At 39.9% G+C, this 20116-nt stretch overlaps 1 protein-coding gene across 4 annotated transcripts; it reads left to right on the forward strand.

The window, feature by feature from the left end:
- Positions 1 to 1178: 1178 nt before the first annotated feature.
- ING3 (inhibitor of growth family member 3) lies at positions 1179 to 18001 on the forward strand. Of its 4 annotated transcripts, none has more exons than XM_066549672.1 (12): positions 1179 to 1331; positions 1504 to 1568; positions 5603 to 5703; positions 7061 to 7126; positions 9214 to 9310; positions 11466 to 11537; positions 11808 to 11924; positions 13856 to 14013; positions 14377 to 14567; positions 15684 to 15876; positions 16367 to 16405; positions 17058 to 18001. In XM_066549672.1, exons 1-12 carry the CDS (start codon positions 1195 to 1197, stop codon positions 17172 to 17174), a joined length of 1353 nt encoding a protein of 450 aa, XP_066405769.1. In that variant the 5' UTR covers positions 1179 to 1194; the 3' UTR covers positions 17175 to 18001. The 4 variants fall into 4 exon arrangements, with proteins under 4 accessions (XP_066405769.1, XP_066405770.1, XP_066405771.1 ...); XM_066549673.1 differs by having other exon boundaries at positions 13955 to 14013; XM_066549674.1 differs by having other exon boundaries at positions 1189 to 1331; positions 1504 to 1575.
- The last annotated feature ends 2115 nt before the right edge of the window (positions 18002 to 20116 follow it).

Genomic DNA, 20116 nt, shown 5'->3' on the forward strand with positions numbered 1-20116 from the left:
TCATTCTCCCCCATCTTTAATGGCAAAGGAATTAAAACCCTTCAACATGCTTGCTATACTGTGTGTATCCAACACATTACTACCATCGGTCTTCATAAAGGCTATATACAAAATGTATGCTTCACTTCCCAAAATTCAGTCATCTTTAACTAACTACTCACCATACTGAACTTCAGAAATGAGAAAAGTACCACTTTCCAATGGTCTTGTCCCTCAAAAACATCCCACGCAAGTTTTACTTATACTTGGCTTAAGCATACGTTTCCTTTTTGCTTGGATACATCTGGCACAGATAAAGACATGGAAATAAAAAGCAGGGTGGAAAGCAAACCTGATCTGCTACCACAGTTCTTAGGCTCCTATACTTACACCTGGCATCATGCAAGCCCCAAAATTTTCTTTCCCTGGGCAAAAAACACGTCTGGATAAATACATCAGTCCATGCTTAAAGCAGTAAATAACAGTAATAGAAGAGTGATGAAAAAGACTATTTGGGGGAATGAAACTGTGTGAAAAAACTCAGTCCCAAACACGTGAAAGTGAATTACTGCAAGGAGTATTGTAACTGGATGGCAATCAATGCTGTCAGCCAATTCTGGTCACACTCTGAGCAGCAATCCCAAAGCCCACGTTCGTTTCTACTCTCGTAAGGCAGTCCGTCCCTGTCACCTGCGCTGAACGCAGCAGCTTTTTTACCTTGTGCCTTGAGAGGTCACGGACTGAAACAAATTCATTAGCTTTGCCGTTTCTTACGCTTTTAATGAACTACTGCCGGCTGCGAACATTTAGAACAACAACGGGCAAACAAAAGCCTCGAGACTGGTCAAAAAGCTGGAAGTTTTCCTTGCCGTTCGCCTGACTTGAGGCGCTGCGGTCGCGCCGGGGGCGCTCCGGAGGGCCCAAAGCTGCTCCGGGACAAGAGTGCGGCGGCCCCTGTGAGGCGGGAATGCCCCCAGGACCGCGGGAACGGCCCCGAACAGCGGGAACACTCCCAGGGTCGCGGGAATGCTCCCAGGATCGCGGGAATGGCTCCGGACCGTGAACCGGCGGAACGGCAACGCGCAGCCTCCCACAGCTCGCCCAGCACAGACTACGCTTCCCGTGAGGCTTCGCGGCAGAGCGTGGGCCGCAGTGTGCGTCAGCGGCGCGAGCAGCCAATCGCGGCAGGGCCGCGGCGAGCGCCGTCCGCCGCCAATGTTGTTTTCGCTGAGTCGAGGCGCTGGTGTTGTTGGCGGCGGCGCCATATTGGAAGGGACGAGCGCCCGCTCTCGAGCAGCCCCTGGGCGCGGGCCCGGCCGCCGCCATGCTGTACCTGGAGGACTATCTGGAGAGTGAGTGTGTGCGCGGCGGGGGCGCCGGGCGGCCGGGCACGGCCGGTGCGGGGGAGCCGGGGGAAGCCGCGGCGAGGAGGCGGCGCCCCCCCTCCCCCACGGCAGCGAGTGACTGACTGGCTCCCTCCGTCCCTCCCTCCCCCCTCTCTCCCGCTCCCCCGTGTCCCCGCAGTGATCGAGCAGCTTCCCATGGATCTGCGCGACAGGTTCACCGAGATGCGCGAGATGGACCTGCAGGTGCAGAGTACGTGAGTCCCGCCCCCTCCGCCTCCGCCCGCCCCCTGCGCGCCCGCCCCGCTCCGCCCCGCGGGCACCGGCCCCACCGCCGCGCCCCCGCCGCAGGGCGGCACGGCCGGGAAGGCCGAGCCGGCGAGGAAGGAAAGAAGGAAGGAAGGAGGCGGCGGCGGCGAAGCGGCGCCGCTCCGGCCCGCCGCAGCAGCTCCGCCCGCTCTCCCGCGCTGCCCTGGGGCGGTCGCATCCCCTGCCCAGCCCTGCCGCGGCTCTCCGGCACCGCCGCTCGGCCCGGGGGCGTCTCGTCGTCTCCTGCGGGCGGAGAGAGCCGAGCCGAGCGCTGAGGCGAGGGGCGGGGCGCACGCCCCTGGCGCTGTCGCGGCAGCCCCCGGCCCGCCCCGCGCCCCCGCCCGCCGCGCCTCGGCGGAAGGAGGGCCCGAGCAGAGCTACCGTCCCGGGCTTGTGCTGCTCCCGAAGGCATTTTCCGTGGCACGTCCCAAAGTCTTTAGATTTTTGATCCCTAAGAGCAGTGATGGTGGCTTGGAACATGAGTTATGTCCCACTCCTTCCAGTAGGCAGCGGCATGCTCTCCCTGAAACTTTCCAGCCAGCTCCCTAATAGTAACGTGGGAAGGTGCCATTTGCTCGGCCCTTTGTGCCCTAGCTGACATGCAAACAAATATACTTTATACTTCCCGTTTTATTCAAATTATATTTTATATAAATGCCTACTTTTGTATAAATATGTATTTTATACAAAATATAAATACGCTTCAAGTTTCTTTGTGGATCACTATCTCTGCTTATATCCTAATGTAATGCACTGCCTTAGGCTGTTTTCAGGCTGCATTGCCATTTCATCCTTTCTAATACAATCTCCTCTGCGACTTAGGTGTCCTGTAACACTCTGGGTAGCTGTTGCAGTCATTTAACACACAATTAATATGGTTATCTATAACTGTGATCCAAAAGTATTCATTAGTGAAACTGCTACTGCACAAAAGATGAGAGCAATCATCAATATGGAAGGGCCAGGTTATTGTAAAGGGGAAGGAGAGAAAGAGCAGAGATTGAAATTACAAGGGAATGCTTTATAGGAATACAAAATGCAGCACTAAGTGGGAACAGTTCTATAATATTTAATGTGCTTTCCATTGGATATTTACTTCAGTGGACATAGCAGGTCTGTTTAACAGGCCTTATTGATACATGTAGAACTGTCTATAGGATTTTTTTGGTGTATTATCACCTAAATATTCTCTTGAGTTCAGTGCTTAAAGTTGTGGGAGCTGTCATGGCTCCTTCTGGGACATAGAACCTCTGAAGTCACTATCACCAGGCAGTATCATGAGGGGAAGTGAGCCCTGACTTGGATAGTTTGGAATAAGTTCACAGATTTTACTTCTGTTCCATAAGAAGACAAAGAAAATAGTAGGGATTTTTTTTAGGTGTGTTTGAGAACTTGAGGCAGCTAGCTGGGCCAAGACAGCAGATTGAAATTTCCTCTGCTTTAACTGATGACAAATAACATTCTGTGTTGTATTACTGGAAATAGTAAATGACAGTGAATATTGGCATACTAGGACCAACCTTAGGTGTAGAGAAAAATTTTCTCAGACCTTGATACTTCTGTGATTCTTGTGCAGTGATTGGCAGTGTATCCAAAGACATTTATGAAACTTCTGGTCTAGTACCTCATCAGCATCACTTGCCCAGCTACATGATGAGCACTACATGCAAACCTGGAGGTTGTCTCAGAAGTACTTGAAAGCAGTACTTTGATGAGTGATGCTGTCCCAGAAATCTACATGATTTGTAATTCAGAGATGTCTCTGCTGCTCCGCTTTAGTGTCATTGTTGACTTTGTATTCTGTCCTTTTTGGACCACACTGACTCCTATGAGGCAGGTCCTGCTGTTTGTAGTTGGAAGAAACACTAAACTGGGTCTGCCTGCTATATTTTCTGATAAGATTGCTGTGGAAAAAGCAAAGATCATCTGAGTTGGGACTTGACTCTTGAGCTTTAACTGAGCTCCACATGAAGCATAAAATGTGTTTCTCTGTTTAAGTTAAAATCATGGATTATCAGAATTTCATGGTAAAATGTCAGTATCTGGAAAAAGGACTCTGTTCTCATAACAGTTTTGGCAACTCTCTTGGGAAATTTGATCTAAGAAATGAGTATCTCAGAATATAGTATCACAAGAAAAAATGGATGAAGTCGAGTGTAGCAGAGAGAACTTTCCATATAATTTGATAGATCTGACCTGAATTCTGAACTCACCTTTTCCTTTACTGCTCTTTCAGGAGAGACCAAGGTTCTGTGGAAATTTTCCTCTAGGCAGGTTCGCACAGACTGATAACATGCTCTCCATTAAAAGTGAAGAGGGAAGATACTTCTTTAATTTTTTCTTCTTTATGGAGCCACTGGAATAACACTTGAGGTGTTTGTGCTCAGGATAGGAGATAGAACATTTTGTCTGTTGGCTTTTTGGACCGAGTCATTTGGTCAAAGAACAATGATTTTAGAAGCCTCCATATAAAGTGTGTGCTTCTTGTTTGCCTCTCAGGCTTCTTAATGTTCTCTACATGGTGCAAGTGGAAAATGCTCATTCTTCAGGTTCTCCAACTTTAGCCTGTTTTACTCCAGAGCTGTTCGACTACTTAATCTGGATCTAAATAAAGTTGATGTGAACTTATGTCCCAAGTGTTATGGCTTGGGATTAATAGTGCTCTGTCCAGTCATTTGTTAGATTCCTGTTGGTTTTGGTCCTGAATGTTCCCAGTATAAAGACAATTGATTAATACTTTCGATCACTGAGTATGAATGATTTTTGGTTATTTATATAAACAGTTCAAGCTGTGAATTTTCACAGAGTTGGGAGGACCCTTGGCCTCTTGGATTTTCAGAGTAAATCATACTTAGGGTTTCATGAGCTTCTTGAACTAATTATAATTTGCATTTTGTTTTGGTAAGATGTGATCCAGTTTTAATGGTGGTTTCTGGAAAGTTTCTTCGGTGTTTTGCACCCAGAGCCTGAAGTTTGTAGGTGATTCGTGCATTGTCACATTTAATTTAAAACTGATAGCTGGGCAAAATGTCACTGAGAATGCTGGGAAAAAAACTTCAGTACTGTTATCTATCCTGGCACTAGCAAGGCTGTCCAAGCTAGTTTGACTGAGGCAGCTGCATGTTTTTGGAAATGTGCAAGCTGTTGAGTGCACAAGTGTCCAGCTGTTGAAATAGTAAACTCAGTGGGAGAAGGGTGGAGGGGAAAGGGAAGGGAATCCCTGTTCATGTCTCAATAAACAATGAAAAAAAATAGCTTGTGGTTGACATTTTCCTTTCTAGAGATAGTTAATGTTAGAAAATGGGTGGTTTTATTTTTCCTCCTTATGATATTTCTCAACTTTATGAAAGTGAGAATCCTGTCCAAATAATAGTTCATCAGTGCACTTACTCCTCTGGGGGTGGAGGGAATAATTTGTGAGTGCTTTCAATTTGCCCTGATCTTCCTAGCAAACAATGGAGAGGCCCTCGACTTAAAGGCAGTGACTTTGCTCTTCAGTTGGTCTACCTTTTTGAGACACTAATTTTTTTTCAATTATTTGGTTTTGTATTTGACTGTTTCTCTTAGGAGAACATTTTGTTTCCTGCTCAGTTTGTAACTGGCTAGAATGTTCCAAAGTCAGCAGTCTAGAGCCCTGGGTGAGGAGTTTGGGTCGTGCTTTAAGTCACTACCACTGCTCTTAGGGACAAAAAACCTTTAGAACTTGGAGTCCTGCCTGTCCCATGCTGGAGAGCACAAGAACCTTGATGAGAATCCCACCAGAATGCAATTCTGCTTCTTGGAAATTAAGGTAAATATTTCCCTCCACTGTCCACTGTTGCTTGGTTGTTTTGGTTTTTTCTTTTTTTTTCTCTCTAATAGTTTACACCTCAGTCCTGTCAACTTTGTTTGAGAAAAAAATTTCCCCTTATTTTCTAATCTTTATGTACATGAGAAAATAACATTTGTCTCAATCTTTTCCTATGCTACAGATGCAATGGATCAGCTTGAGCAGAGGGTAAATGAATTTTTTATGAATGCAAAGAAAAACAAACCTGAATGGAGAGAAGAACAAATGACATCAATCAAAAAAGTAAGGATATCATAAGAGTGGGTCAGATTTTTCTTTTGCAAACTAAGACAACCTTGGGAAAAAATAGTTTATGATTGATGGGAGATTTAAGTGTTCAGAACTGTGCCTTCCTTTGGGCTTTCATGGAACTACCTTGGAGGAGAAAAGTGAGTGAAGGGTTTCTTTGATCAAGAGTTTCTCTGAAGTTTTACAGAGCACTTGCTAGCATTTAAAAAAATGTAATCCTGAAATGGTGAGGAAGCCTGAGCTCCTAAATTTGGAGCTCAGATTTTCTTGTTTTTGTTTGTGTGACGTGAAGTTGCCCAAATTAATGTGCTTTCTTTTAGAGGATATTTTTCAAGCTTAGATTCAGCATTTCCTGTGATTTTCTGCCTATGTCCTTCTACACATTACACATATGGTCTATTTAGCTGAGAGAGGGAGGAGTAAGAACATGAATATGAATGTGTTCTGTGTTATCCTTCAGTACTTGAGCATTGGTAATGGTATTTTTAGCAATGTAGTCCATCATTTTGTCAGGAGAAACTCCTTTGCAGTCTCCTACAGTGGCTACTTCAGCCCCTAATTTGGGTAAGGGTTGTTTTCTTCTTTAATTAATTCAAATAGGTTTTTAAATTCTGAAAAAGAAAAAGGTCAGAGCTCTGACTCCACTGGAATAAAGGAAATTTTTCTGTTGACTTTTGTTGAATCAAAATTTCAAGTAGTTTTCACAGAAGATACTATTCAGTGGAAATTGAGAATTAAAAGGCAGTAAAATCTGTTCAAATCTAAATTAAAAGCATTTGAAAACATACCTTTTTTTTAAAGTTTTGTCTGTGGATTTTCATGGATTAGAGGAGACTTCTAGATTGTTTTAGTCAAATTATTTAGAATGCACTCATGAGTTAGAGAAACTTATTTTAAAGTAATTTAAATTATATACAATATAATCTGTGTTTAACTGGAGTGCTGGAAAGGCTTCCCCACAGAGTACTTCAGTATCATTTTGAAGAGCAGTAGGATTTGTGGTGGTCCTGAAATAAAAGACACACTCTTATTTTAAGTCCATAACATGATGCTGTGTAATATAAAATAAATCCAAGATTGTTTAATTTCTTGCAGACATCTAAATATCACTCTAGTAAGAAGTATCTTCTTGTAATTTGGCTTTTTCTAACACAGAGAAAATAAATTGATATATATTATATCTCTCATTTAAAATTCAGATGATTGTTGTTTACAGTAAAATTTCAGTCTTTCTGAAAACTGACTTAAATTTGTCCTTTTGACTTATATTTTGTGCTTCTTAACAGCAGCTTAAACTTACTGAAATTAATTCTCTTACATTAATATTTTTTTTAAATTCTCTTCATAACAGGATTATTATAAAGCTTTGGAAGATGCAGATGAAAAAGTGCAACTGGCTAATCAAATATATGATCTGGTAAGTGGACACAAGAGTTGTGGTGAATTACCTAAATTTATGCCCTGAGAATATCTAAGCATTTTGATAAGCACTGCAGTCGTGCTGCAGTGTGCTGTACTTTTATGTTGTCTGCATACAGATGTTTTGCTAGTGAAAGAAACATTTTATATTTTAGTAAGTAGTAAGTGTCACTTTAATATAAACCAGAGAAATAGTATTAGAAATCCTAAGATTTTAATGCATGGTTTCAGCCCGTTTAGGAGACTAGTTGAGAGAATCCCTTGTGATGCAGTGTTGAGGAGTCCAAGAAGGCTGGGCATTCTTCAAGAAGGAAATCTTAAATGTATAGGAGCAGCCCATCCCCCTGTGCCAAAGAGAAGCCAGCCAGGAAGAACACCAGCCTGGCTAAATATAGAGCTTTGGCTTCAATTTGGGGAAAAAAAGAGAGTATATCACCTTGGGAAGAATGGACAGGCAACTTGAGAGGGCTACAAGGTTTTTATGAGGTTATGTGGGGAGATAATTAGGAGGGCCAAAGCCCAAGTCAAACTTTATCTGGTTGCTGCTTTGAAAGACAAAAAATATTTTTAAAAATATATCAGCAATAAAAGAAGGGCTGTGGAAAATCTCCATCCTTTACTGGATACAGTGGTAAACACAGTGATGGAGGATGAAGAAAAGGCAGAGGTACTTAATGCCTTCATTGCTACAATATTTAATAACAAGACCAGTTGTTCTCAGGGTACCCAGCCCCCTGAGCTGGAACAAGTGGGTGGGGGGCAGAATAAAGTCCTCATAACTCAAGGGAGTCAACAACCTGCTGTGTCACTTAGACACACACAAGTCTGGGCCTATGATGGGATCCTCCCCATGGTTGAAAAAGTCACTGAGCCCCTTTTGGGTGTTTCCCAGAGGTCCCAATTGACTGGAAATCAGCAATGTAATGCCCATGTACAAGAAGGGTCAGAAAGAGCATCTAGGGAAGTAAGGGCCTGTCAGCCTGACTTAGTGCTGGGGAAGGTCCTGGAGCAGATCATCCTGAGTGTCATGACACAGCACAAGCAGGACACCCAGGGGATCAGGCCTAGGCAGCAGGGGTGTAGGAAAGGCAGGTCTTGCTTGACTGAGCTGATCTTCAGTGATGAAGTGACCTGCTTAGTACATGAGGGAAAGGCTGTGGATGTTGTCTACCTGGACTTTAGTAAAGCCTTGGACACTGTTTCCTACAGAATTCTCCTGGAAAAACTGGCTGCTCATGCCTTGGGCAGGGGCATTTTTCATTGGGTGAAAAATTGGATGGATGGCCAGACCCAGAGAGGGATGGCATGTGATTTAAAGTTTATTTATTTTACATTTCTCAAAAGAACAGAACCTGCAAGTCAGACTACACTCAAATATAGAAGACATAAAACAACTGCTTTAGTTGCACAACAACTAGCCAAAACTTTGTTCTAGAAGTTGGAACTGCCCATTCTCTTTTGCTTAGCTGATAACTGGAAAAAACTCCCAGTTTTTAATAAAGATGGGTAAATTCTGCTGTGTGATTACAGATGTAGAAAGCATTTGGAATGTAGTGTTTCTTTTCACGATAGTGAGTTGAGAATTTTTTTAATTAATTTTTAGTACCCACCAGCCTGTCATAGTTTGCTGAAATGCACAGGAGTCTCCACTTCCAGTTGAGACTCAGTACACACCAAATTTATTGGTGCTTATAGTGGCACAAAAATTGCACACAGGTTTCAGTTCAGAACATGCAATTTCCCCAAAGCAGCCCAATTTCTACTAAAGTCCATGTCATGTACTGTTCTTTCTCTTCCCTTTTAAGTTTGCATAACTAGAGCACCTCCAAGTCTTTTTCATCTTTATTTCTGAAAAGAAGTGTCTTGGAGCTGTCCCTATGCTATTTTGGTATTAACAACAGTGTCTCTTCTGAGTGAGATAAATGGAGGTGACCAAGAAGATCGCTTCTGTGCATTATTGTGCTTAGTGCTGCGTGGCACAAAATTGCTGGAAGGGAAATACTTAGCAAGCCTGAGATTAAGGATGTAGATATTCATGTTCCAGAACTGGATGCTATTTTTTTTTTTGCTTTGTCTAACAAACAGGTAGACCGTCACTTGAGAAAATTGGACCAGGAACTCGCTAAATTTAAAATGGAACTTGAAGCAGATAATGCTGGAATTACAGAAATATTAGAGAGACGTAAGTATGCATGATTTTCTTTGAGAACTTGACAAACTTTCGGTCAATTTGCAGAATTAAAGTATCATAGACTTGTTAGTGGCTGCCAGTATTTTCACCCATGTTTTAACTGACTGAAATTTTAGTTTAACTCACTCTCAAATTTTAGTTTCAACCTTTATTTATACCAGTGAAATCAAAATACATTTGAGTAAGTAGAATAATTTTTTCATACAGCTGTTGTCCTTGAGAATTGCTACAGTGAGATACATAATTCTTTAAACCTGTTTTTAATGGTTTTATGTATTCAGCCAAGTACTGTGGCCTAAGCGTGCCACCTGCCCAGTTGCAAGGGTAACATTTCTTCCTTGAACTGATTGCTACCAGACTTAAGGAGGGTCATTATTTTAGTTTTCCATGTACTTGGTGGTTTTCTATTTTAAAGGGGCAAGAATGGGTTGTTCTACAATCGGCCAGTGAAGGAAAAGCATTTTAGGTAGGATGCCTGCATGTTAAATACAAACATGCTGATATTTAGAATGTGAATAAAAATGTAAAGTTACAGCTTTTTGCCAGCTTGGTGTAGAAGAATGTGTCTTTTCTGTATGTATCAGCATTTAGACATCAAATTCAAATGTGATAAGTTTCTGATTTGATATAACAGCGGTGATTAGGGAAGCAGTGGCTCTCCTCATAGCCAAAACCAGTGAAAATTTACTTGAGTCACTTGGGGATATTAAGAATAAGCATTCTTTCTTGGAACTTTTTGTGGCTGAGATGTATAAGCTGGGAGTTTGGGGCTATTTTATTTGTAATTGCTATTACAAATAACACACACAATATAAGAAAACGCTAAATTAAGTCCTATTCATTAACAAGCAATTACAGAAAAGGATTAGTTTACTTTAGTTTAAATACCAGTTGGTTTTAGGATGCAGTCCTACCTTCTTTAGAACCACGTGTTTGGAGAGGTTGCTAGATAGGATTTCAAGAAATCAAAATAGAGAAGCACTAGACTGCATGTTGCATCTCTAAGGTTTGTTTGGTTTGAGGGTTTTGTTTCCTTGTTTGTTTTTAAATAAAGCTAAAAGTACAAGACGTAACATTTCTAGCTTTCAGAGTAAGTAAATACATAAGGTTGAAGTCCCACCAGAGGGCAGCCTTTGGGCAAGTTCATAACGTGATTGAAGTTCTCTCAGCCAAAATAGCTCCTTATGCTTTGATCCTCTTCAAGAATAATTATATTTAAACTTCTGTAATAATTATATATTACTCATGTATTTCAGTGCTTCTTGAAAGCACTGGAAGAGGTAAAGAAATGCTGAGGATACAGATTTTGAAAAACGAATATGAATTGCTTTCTTGTTTTGTCTTCTGTGTAAATGCAAGTTGGTAGGTATTACACCTACTTAAAAATCTTTTTGTTAGAGATTGGAGAACAAAATACTGTATATTGTTGCAAATTTATAGCCAAAGTCTCTCCTATGCTGTGATTATTTAGCCTCATCTTACAAGAAATGTTATTCTTAGACATATACTTGGATTTACGTCTGTCTGACTTTTTCTTGTTTTGGGGGGGAGGATGGGGGTGGGGTTTGTTGTTGTTTTGTTGGTTTTCTGGGGTTTTTTGTTTTGTTTTTATTTGTATTGTTGCTCGGTGTATTTCGGATGTTAAGAAAATCTGGATGATGATCTGCAGCCCTTTCTTTTGAATGTTAAATCTTCTTTAAAGATGAAACTGCTGTTTTCTTGAGTTTTGACTGAATGTGACATGGTAGACTTGATAGAACAAGATGCCTTGTTTATACAGTTTACACTGTTCAGTCTTCAGTTCATACTGGTGTAGATTGTCAGTACTTTTGGTGCAGCCATTCTGCAACTCATTTGATTAAGTGGCTTGGTGAGGGCAATGTTCTTGGTTCTTCTTATTTGACTTGATTTTAAGTTCTTGATTTCAACAGTTGGACAGTAGCAGTCACCAATTTTTATTTGAGAACTAATCTCACTGGTTCGTGGTTGTACTGTAGAAAGGGTTTCAACTCCAGCAAAAATTCTTCTGATTAAAATAAATATAACTGCATTGTGATTTGGTTAATGTTTTAAAGATCCCTTTAGCATGTAAAAGTTAGAATGGTAGTAAGTCTCAATTTTCGTGTCCTTCTTACCTCCTTCTTAGGGTCTCTGGAGCTGGATACACCAGCACAGCCTGTGAATAACCATCACTCCCATTCTCACACTCCAGTAGAGAGTAAGTATTTGAAACTTATAAAGATGGCCACTTTTTAGGTTTCCTTTGGTTTTTTTTTTTTTTTTGTCGAGAAGTATGAGGGAAAAGATGGTTTAGAACTTTTTTCCCCTCCATCATTGCAAGGAGAAAACAAAGCATAATAAACACTAATCATATCTGCTAAGAAGTGCAAGAATGAAATAGGTTTTGCTTGTGGGAATTAGTTGAAAGTGCTAGCATAATTTGACTTTCTGAATAGATTTTAAATTTTTCTTCATTTATTTCATTTAGAAAGGAAACACAATCCATCTCACCATAGTACAACAGATCATGTTCCTGAAAAGAAGTTTAAATCTGAAGCTCTTCTATCTACCCTGACATCAGATGCTTCTAAAGAAAACACACCAGGTAATCCTAATTGTCTTTCATTTCATTCCTTTTTAGTCAGAAGAAGACAAACTTAATTATATTTGTGAGTTAGTCTTCTGAAATCACAGAATCATGGAATAGGTAAGGTTGAAAGGGACCCCAGTGGATCATCTGGTGCAGCCTCCCTGCCAAAGCAGGGCCATCCCAGAGCACATGGCACAGGGTTGTGTCCAGACAGTTGTTGAATATCTCCAGTGAGGGAGACTCCATAGCCTCTCTGGACAGCCTGTTCCTATGCAACCTGTCCTGTGTGTGGCCACCTGCACAGTACAGAAGTTCTTCCTTATATTCAGGTGGAGCTTCCTGTGCATCAGGTCCTGCCTGTTGCCTCTTGTCCTGTTGCTTGGCACCACCAAGCAGAGGCTGGCTCCATCCCCTTGACACCCTCCCCTCAAATGCTCACAGACAGAGATGGGGTCCCCTCTCAGTCGTCTCTTCTCGAGGCTGAACAGGCTCAGCTCCCTCAGCCTTTCCTCATAAGGGAGGTGCTCCAGTATCTTAATCACCTTTTCTTCATCCACCGGACCCACTCCAGGAGCTCCATGTCTCCTGTACTGAGGAGCCCAGAACAGGACACAGCACTCCAGGTGCAGCTTTACTAGGGCTGAGTGAGGGTCAAGATCACCTCCCTCAACCTGCTGGCCATGCTTTTCCCAATGCTCCCCAGGACACCATTGGCCTTCTTAGCCCCCAGGGAACACTGCTGGCTCAGGGACAGTTTGTTGTTCACCAGGACCCCAAGGTCCTTCTCCACAGGGTAGCTTTTCAGCAGGTCAGCCCACAGCCTGTGCTGTTGCTTGGGGTTATTCCTCTCCAGGTGCACTGCACTTTCCTTTGTGGAATTTCTAGACCCTGTGCCATCAATAAAGACCTTCTGGGATCTGCCATTTACCCAGTCCTCAATCAGAGACTGATACCCCCTTCCCTGGGATTTTCAGTCACTTGAAACATGAGAAATTGCAGGCATTCTTAGTCATCTGTGTTTTCCATGAAGTGTGTCTGCTTTGTTGTCATTCAACAGCTGTGTGATGGCTGTTTCTTTTTATTTCCACTTTGAAGAAGATGAAGGTACAGTTTCGTTTCAGCTAGTAGTACAAATATAAAAGATCAGTGCATTATTTTCGGGAAGAAAATGCATACAACAGTTTCCAAAGACAGGGAAAAGAATTTTCACATCTTTTTCTAAGACTTGGTTGAAAATAATTTTTTTTTCAGGTGTTGTCTATGTCAAAAGTTTTTTTGTATATAGTGACTAAAAAAACCTAAACCTTTCTGCCTATTCTCAATATCAAGGTGTTTCATAGTTTCTTTTCTGAAATAGTAAATCAGCTACCTCAGTCATGTTTTAAGTCAGTTTTAAGTCATTTCAGTCATGTGTATTTCAGTTTTCTCTTGAAGCAACTTCACTTGAGGCTGCAAATAAAATGTAGCTATATTTGAGCAGCTGTCATCCTGCAGATGACCCTGGAAATTGTGTTGCATTAAAACTGATCTGTAGTTTTTAGAGTTAAGATTGTTCAAAGTTTTACTTCAGAAACAGTATAGATGTGTAATCATTCTTACCCTCTTCTTGATGATTATAGTTGTGAGAATTGTTTCAATATAGGCACAGGTATTGCAGCTGCATCTGTTCTTCAATAGCTGAGCATCATAGTGAGATCATAGTCCTTTCTAAAAGGACTCCTTGCCCATGAGGATAAATAGGGAACAAACTTCTTTTTCTTTTTTCCTCTCCATAAACAAATACTGGCTGTGTCTAATTACTTTTAAAACCTTTTTTCCAAATGATTAGACTGCTTTGATGCATAAATGGAGTTCCTACTCTTTCACTGGCTGTCATATAACTCTTCTTAAAATGCAAAGGAATTTAGTTTCATTTTGAATTTCATAAATGTGTTCTGTTCATCAAGGGTGTCGAAACAGTAATTCATCATCCTCTTCAAACAATGCATACAATACAAACTCTTCTCAACCATTGGCATCATATAACCTGGGCTCATTATCTTCAGGATCCGGGGCCGGTGCTATTACCATGGCAGCAGCTCAAGCAGTGCAAGCCACGGCACAGGTAATGTCAAACTATTCTTGTCATTCTGCCATCTGCTTATGATTAAGAGGAAAGGCTAGTGACTGGTTTTGTTTTTTTTTTTTTTTTTTTAAATCTGAATTCCCATGATCACGTTCAGCTGAAGTGATTCAGTTCTTATATTAGAATTTTATTAATATGCGACAGTTTCATCGTGTGTAGCTTGCCTACAGGGACAGCTTGTTTTCTGACTTTTCCTGCAAGATGTTCTCACAAATTTCACTACTTTCTGTACATAATTTCATTAACAAGGTAACGACTGAACCTGTGCGTATCATTAGCAGTTAGCAGCCTTATGTAGGAGCTTTACTGCGTAATCTGATACAATATCAGCATTCCTTTTAGATGAAGGAGGGAAGACGAACATCCAGTCTAAAAGCCAGCTATGAAGCATTTAAGAACAATGATTTTCAGCTTGGAAGAGAATTTTCATTGTCCAGAGATTCAGCTGGATATTCATCATCAGCTCTGGCATCTACATTAACTCAGACATTAAGTTCATCAACCACAGATTCACGAAGTGGCAGAAAAAGCAAGTAGGTTTTCTTACTTGTTGATTTCAATTATAACTTTGAAAGCAGATGAGCTTTTTTTTTAAAAGGTCATGGGCCATAATAGAAATACATTGTATTTCGTATCTGTGGGGGGGAATCAGCAGAAGGTAGTTACTGCCTCTTGGCCATTTTTTGTGCAGGGCTGTGTTCTTTTGTCCTCCCACTTCTTTTTCTTTAAGTAAACTCACTTGATTTGCTTTTTTATCTGAGATACAATCAAGTTTCTTCGCTCACTTTCCTGTGTTATAGAGAGGATTGATGTAACAGCAATTGTTGGGAATTACTGTGCAATGGTTTTGAAATAATCTGGAGATGTCTGATGCCATGTAAACATGACACTTTCTAATGACTGACCGTCTAGAACAGGGAATGAATTTCATTTCTGATTGAAGTTTTAAAACATTTTTAACAACACAGCGTCACAACACATTCAACAATCAGAACTTGTACTTGAAAGAATTTATCTCAAAATACCCATCCTTTTAAATTGTCTTGAGTTTTTTTCTTCATTCAAATTTGTGTGTGTTCACAACTCAGTTAATAATGCTGTTTGAGAAGCATTTTTCATCTATGAATATCTTGGGTGTCAGGTCTGACCTATAAGCAAAAGCAGAGAAATTTTGTTCTGGCACCATTCCTATGGAGTGATTGCTGATGCTTGAGTGGAGATTAACAGAGAATCAGTCATCTTCAGAGCAGTTATCTATTGTACATGACATATGACATTATTTGTATGTAAATTCCTGTTTTATTGGTAACAATTTTTGTAAGGACACCAAAGCTATTGATGGAAAACTTTGTGAAGAAAAGCATTTGTTAAAGCCACTTGACAGTTTAGAGCTGTAAATTCCATTGATTAGAGCAGCACGTCCTGCACTTGTAAACTGGTGGGACTTGTTTCCTTTTCCAAGAGCATACAGTGGGTGCATTCCAGTGCTTGTAGTGGTTGAATGAAATGTGATGGTGAATGATAGCTGTGGCATTTACATACTGCAGCAGTTCAGAGTCAACAAAGTACTTGTTTAGTGATTCTTTCACTTGGCAGAAAATAAATCATCTACACACTTTTTTTCCTTTTTTTTTTTTACTCTTCCTCAGAAACAACAACAAATCCTCAAGTCAGCAGTCCTCATCATCATCTTCTTCTTCCTCTCTATCATCATGTTCTTCTTCATCTGCGCTGGCACAAGAACTGTCTCAGCAAACAGCAGTAATACCAGAGTCTGATTCTAATAGCCAGGTTGATTGGACCTATGATCCAAATGAGCCACGTTACTGTATTTGTAATCAGGTAAGGATGGCCTCCAAATTGAAATACAACTACAGATGCTGTTTCGATGTAGCTGAACTTCTTTCTCTGAATGATAATTTTGAAAAAACTGCATTTTTACTCTTGAACTTCTGATCTGTTTTTATTTACTTACTGGTGGTGTTGAATGAACTGTTGAAGCTAAAAACAGTCCGTTTTTTAAGTGATGTGATATCCTTGGAGAGTTTTAAATCTTGTAATGGAGACTTCAGGAATAATTAAATTAAAAAAAAATGGAGAGGGTTTACAGTGAATTTAGTTTTCTCTCTGAAATACACAGATGAATCTTCTTTTGCATAAACAGTTTTGGAAAGTCAATTTACTATGAACATGATGATGTTTGGGTTGTGTTACAAAAGTAAAATGAAAATGTTGTTACTGCTATTAATGGAAAAACTCCTCAAAGGAAGAAATTTGAATGGTGGCCCTTTCAAAATGTAATTGCTAAGGGATTTTTTTCTTATTTTACTAGGTGTCCTATGGTGAAATGGTAGGCTGTGATAACCAAGATGTAAGTAACAAAGTTCAAAAGGTTCATGAGAGGCTTATGCATATAACTATTGCATGTAGGAGTTGCTTTTTTTTTAGAGTTTGTTTTTGAGTAGAGTTTTTTAGAGTAAAGTGCATATGATTTGAACCATCCTTCAGGAAACTTCTCATGTCTCCACACAGCTTAGATTCTTTAGAAACCTGCAGCCTTTGCTAGGTTCAAAAATGCCCTGCTTCAAAATATCCTTTATTCCTGTGAATTTTCAGCTATTTCACTACTAATAAGAGTTGTCCTTTTCAAATAAAAAAGTTTTCAAAGAACAGTTGCATTTTCAAAGAACAGTTGAATATAATAATGTATTTACTGAGATAACTACATTTAAACAAGTGATTCTGATTGAGATTTCCTTCTCAAACAAGTATTTCAAAGCACAACATACTTATTTTGCTCTGTAATGTGAGTCCATATATGACTCCTAGAATTCTTACCATTTTTCTTAGTGTACTGAGTGTATGTTGCAGATCTTCCCCTCTCCTTGTTTTGTCCTGTGACTGGTGTGAAATGCAGAATCTACACTGTCTGCTTGTGTTCCATTTTCATAGAACTCTATTTGTGATACACATTTTGAAAAAAAACCCAATTCACAAACCTTGTCTTTTAACTCTTTTTATAGTGCCCTATTGAGTGGTTCCACTATGGATGTGTTGGACTGACAGAAGCACCAAAAGGGAAATGGTACTGTCCACAGTGTACAGCTGCAATGAAGAGAAGAGGCAGTAGACATAAATAAGTTTGTTCATCTGGAAAAAAGTTGCATAATAAAGGTTTTATAAAGGACTTGGGAAGGGAGGGGCAACTCTCAGCACACTTCCTTGCAACCACTGAAGAGTAACATAGGAATCATAGAATGGTATGGTTGGAAAGGACCATAAAGATCTTCTAGTTCCAGCCCCCAGTCATAAGATCTTGAACCATTGGTTTTGCTAAGTCGTGTTTTAATATTGTAGGTAAATTATTTATGCACCTTGATGTGCTACAGATACTATTCCAGTGAGCCTTGGATTGTTCCAGTGGCCAGCATATGCAGATATTTGTACTATCAAAGCATTTTCTCTAAGCAGTGGGCATTCTACAAGTACTCAATCTTGCAAAAATTCCGATAAGTCAAGATTTTAAATGTATGTTTTATATACAACAGATATATTCTGCTGCATGTACTGTACTCAAGAGCTGTTACGTAACACTATGTATATTAATAGTGCAAAAAGTCAGTGCTTCTGAAAGGAAAAAGAGACAGTGGTTTTTAAAATGCCTTTATAGCTTTGGTTCTTTATGAAACTTAATTCAGCAGGCTGAAGAAAATGGTTCTTGTATACAGCGGGCTGTTGTCCTTTAGGGTACTTGAGTATGTAAAGACAAAAAATGCTGTAGAATACAACAAACTTGTGCCATTAGTCTTTATATGTTTCTGCTCCAGAGAAGGCGGGGGCCATACGAAGAAAAAAAGGTGTTAAAGTGATGATAAATTTTTATACCAAATGTGTTTATTTTTTTGTGCAAGTAATCCTTTAAATTTGAATTGTATTAGGTGTAAAATAAAAGAACCTCAACTCCTCAGATTAATGTTTCCTGTACATTTGTCAAAAAAAAGATTTCTGACTGAAATGGTTTCACAAATTTCCTTTTTTTTTCCTGGCTCTTAAATGCAGGAGCATTGAACAGAAAGATGGGGTTTATGCCTATTTTTTCCTTCCTTCCTTCTTCTTTCCTCTATTAAAAAATATGCTTTCTTTTTGAAATAAAGATTTTATATCAGCTCTGTGTTAGGCTGAAAGACTGTGGCTGTCATGTGGTAGCTTTCCAGACCCATGAAGAGAAGAGGGGGAGAGAAGGAAGCAGTTCCATTGCATGACCGTGCAAATAGTGTCAAGGGAATAAAACCAGATAGGTCCATTAGGAATAAGAGTATGTGCAGAGAATGAAACCAGGCTTCTGTCACACCATGTTTTTTCAAAATGAAAAAAGTAGGCATTTAAAGTCCATGAACTCAGGAAAAGTATATGTGAAAGAAGGGAAATGTGATTATGGATGATAAATAGACTTTGGCAAAAGAATAGGATGGAAGTTCCTGAAAATAAACAGCAAGAAGCAGTTAACTAAGGTTCCCTTGAAACTGGGAAGTCAACCCACTGTGTATATATTTCTGTGGAAATCTCAGTCTAAAAAAAACACTTGAAGACTAGAATATCTGGTTTTAAGTGAGGCTTTTGAGACAGTGGAGCTAGCAAAGTGTTTGTTTTGTGGGAAACTGGTGCCATGCTATAAATTGAAATTAAATAAGCAACCAGTAATCTAGGCTCTCCTTAAACTCTATGTCTGTCCTAAGGGCTAAGAACTAAGTCCTTTGAGAATTAAGACTGTATACAGCAAAACCTCTCACTCTGCTGGTAACCATACTTAAGATGGTACCAAAATTACAAATTCAAAATAAATTTCAAATTTTAGTGTGAATATTGGATCCCTGTTTCATTGGGAAATATAAATTATTTTTTTCATTGAGAAATTAGAGAACTCACAAGAAGAAAAAACTTGTCCTTGTTAGTAAATTAGTATTTTGTGTCAAGAGAACAGAAATGGACAAATGTGGAAAAAAATGCAATACCTAAGTCAAAGATGTAGAACAATAAAACCTGTTCATTCTTTTGTTATCTATATAGGAAGCCTGTAAAAGAAGCTCGCAGGTCAGGAGGTGATTAGACTGTAAAAGCTCTGAGCAGTGTGAGTAGCTACATACTGAGAGAGTTCATGCCTCATGGTCAATAATGCTGCTGGACACTTCCTAGGTAGACAAGTACAGGTGCTAAGTCTCTCACTAAAGCTTCTTTAAAATCAGTGATGCACTGGTGGAAAAGGGGCATCCCTTGACTGGGACCTCCACACTGCTATTTAGAAAATTGAACAATTAAGAGTAAAGGAATAAATAAGCAATATCCCCAACACACACTGCTAAAGAAGAGCAGGACTCTGCTGCTCAAGAGTTACATAAGAGGTTGGTTAAAGAGGCCTAAATGGGAACATAATATTTGCATGTGTGTTGTTTTCTCAAAAAAAAACCAAAAAAAACCAAAAAATGCAAAGTGCTAAAAGCATCAGACCAATCTCATGACAGACTGTCTGATAAAGTGGAAAACATATTTAAACATTTTGCTAAAACAATGTAAATATAAAATAATACTTAGATTTCACTTTACCTGAAGCTGAGTCCCCTGAAGTAGGAAGTAGGGATTACTATGTAGGAAAATGATTTGGAAGTTATCTAGTAATTTTATGGAAACCTCAGCTCACTGTTCAGCAGCGGGTCACAAAAGTGCTAAGAATGACTCAGTAGGAAATAAAATATAAAACAGAAAACAATTTTACACTGTGTAAATTGAATTGCAATTAGGTCAACGTAGTGTAAAATTCTGGTCTGCTCTGTTACAAAAAGACAGCACAGCTAGGAAAAGGTTCAAATTGGAGGGTCAAAGCTGTATCATGACAACATAGCTGAGGAACAAATTAATTGTCTGGGACTCTTCTGGATGGGAAAGAGGCAGCTTCATGAGAATTTAAGAGGGATCTGTAAATTAAGTAGTGATGTAAAAAGGTGTGTGTTTTGATAGAAGTAGTGGTATGGAGAAAGCCAGTCCAAAATGAAAACTGAGCAACATTTTTTCACATGTGGCATGCTTA

The sequence above is a fragment of the Molothrus aeneus genome, chromosome 5 (genome assembly GCF_037042795.1).
Source record: "Molothrus aeneus isolate 106 chromosome 5, BPBGC_Maene_1.0, whole genome shotgun sequence".
NCBI lineage: Eukaryota > Metazoa > Chordata > Aves > Passeriformes > Icteridae > Molothrus > Molothrus aeneus.

What these genes read in the sequence shown, in the direction of transcription:
- ING3 (XM_066549672.1), top strand. Translation starts at nt 1,195, where the DNA reads ATGTTGTTTTCGCTGAGTCGAGGCGCTGGTGTTGTTGGCGGCGGCGCC. An exon ending in CCTGGAGGACTATCTGGAGA is followed by an intron (nt 1,332 to 1,503) that starts GTGAGTGTGTGC and finishes GTGTCCCCGCAG; the next exon opens with TGATCGAGCAGCTTCCCATG. An exon ending in TACAGAAATATTAGAGAGAC is followed by an intron (nt 9,311 to 11,465) that starts GTAAGTATGCAT and finishes CCTCCTTCTTAG; the next exon opens with GGTCTCTGGAGCTGGATACA.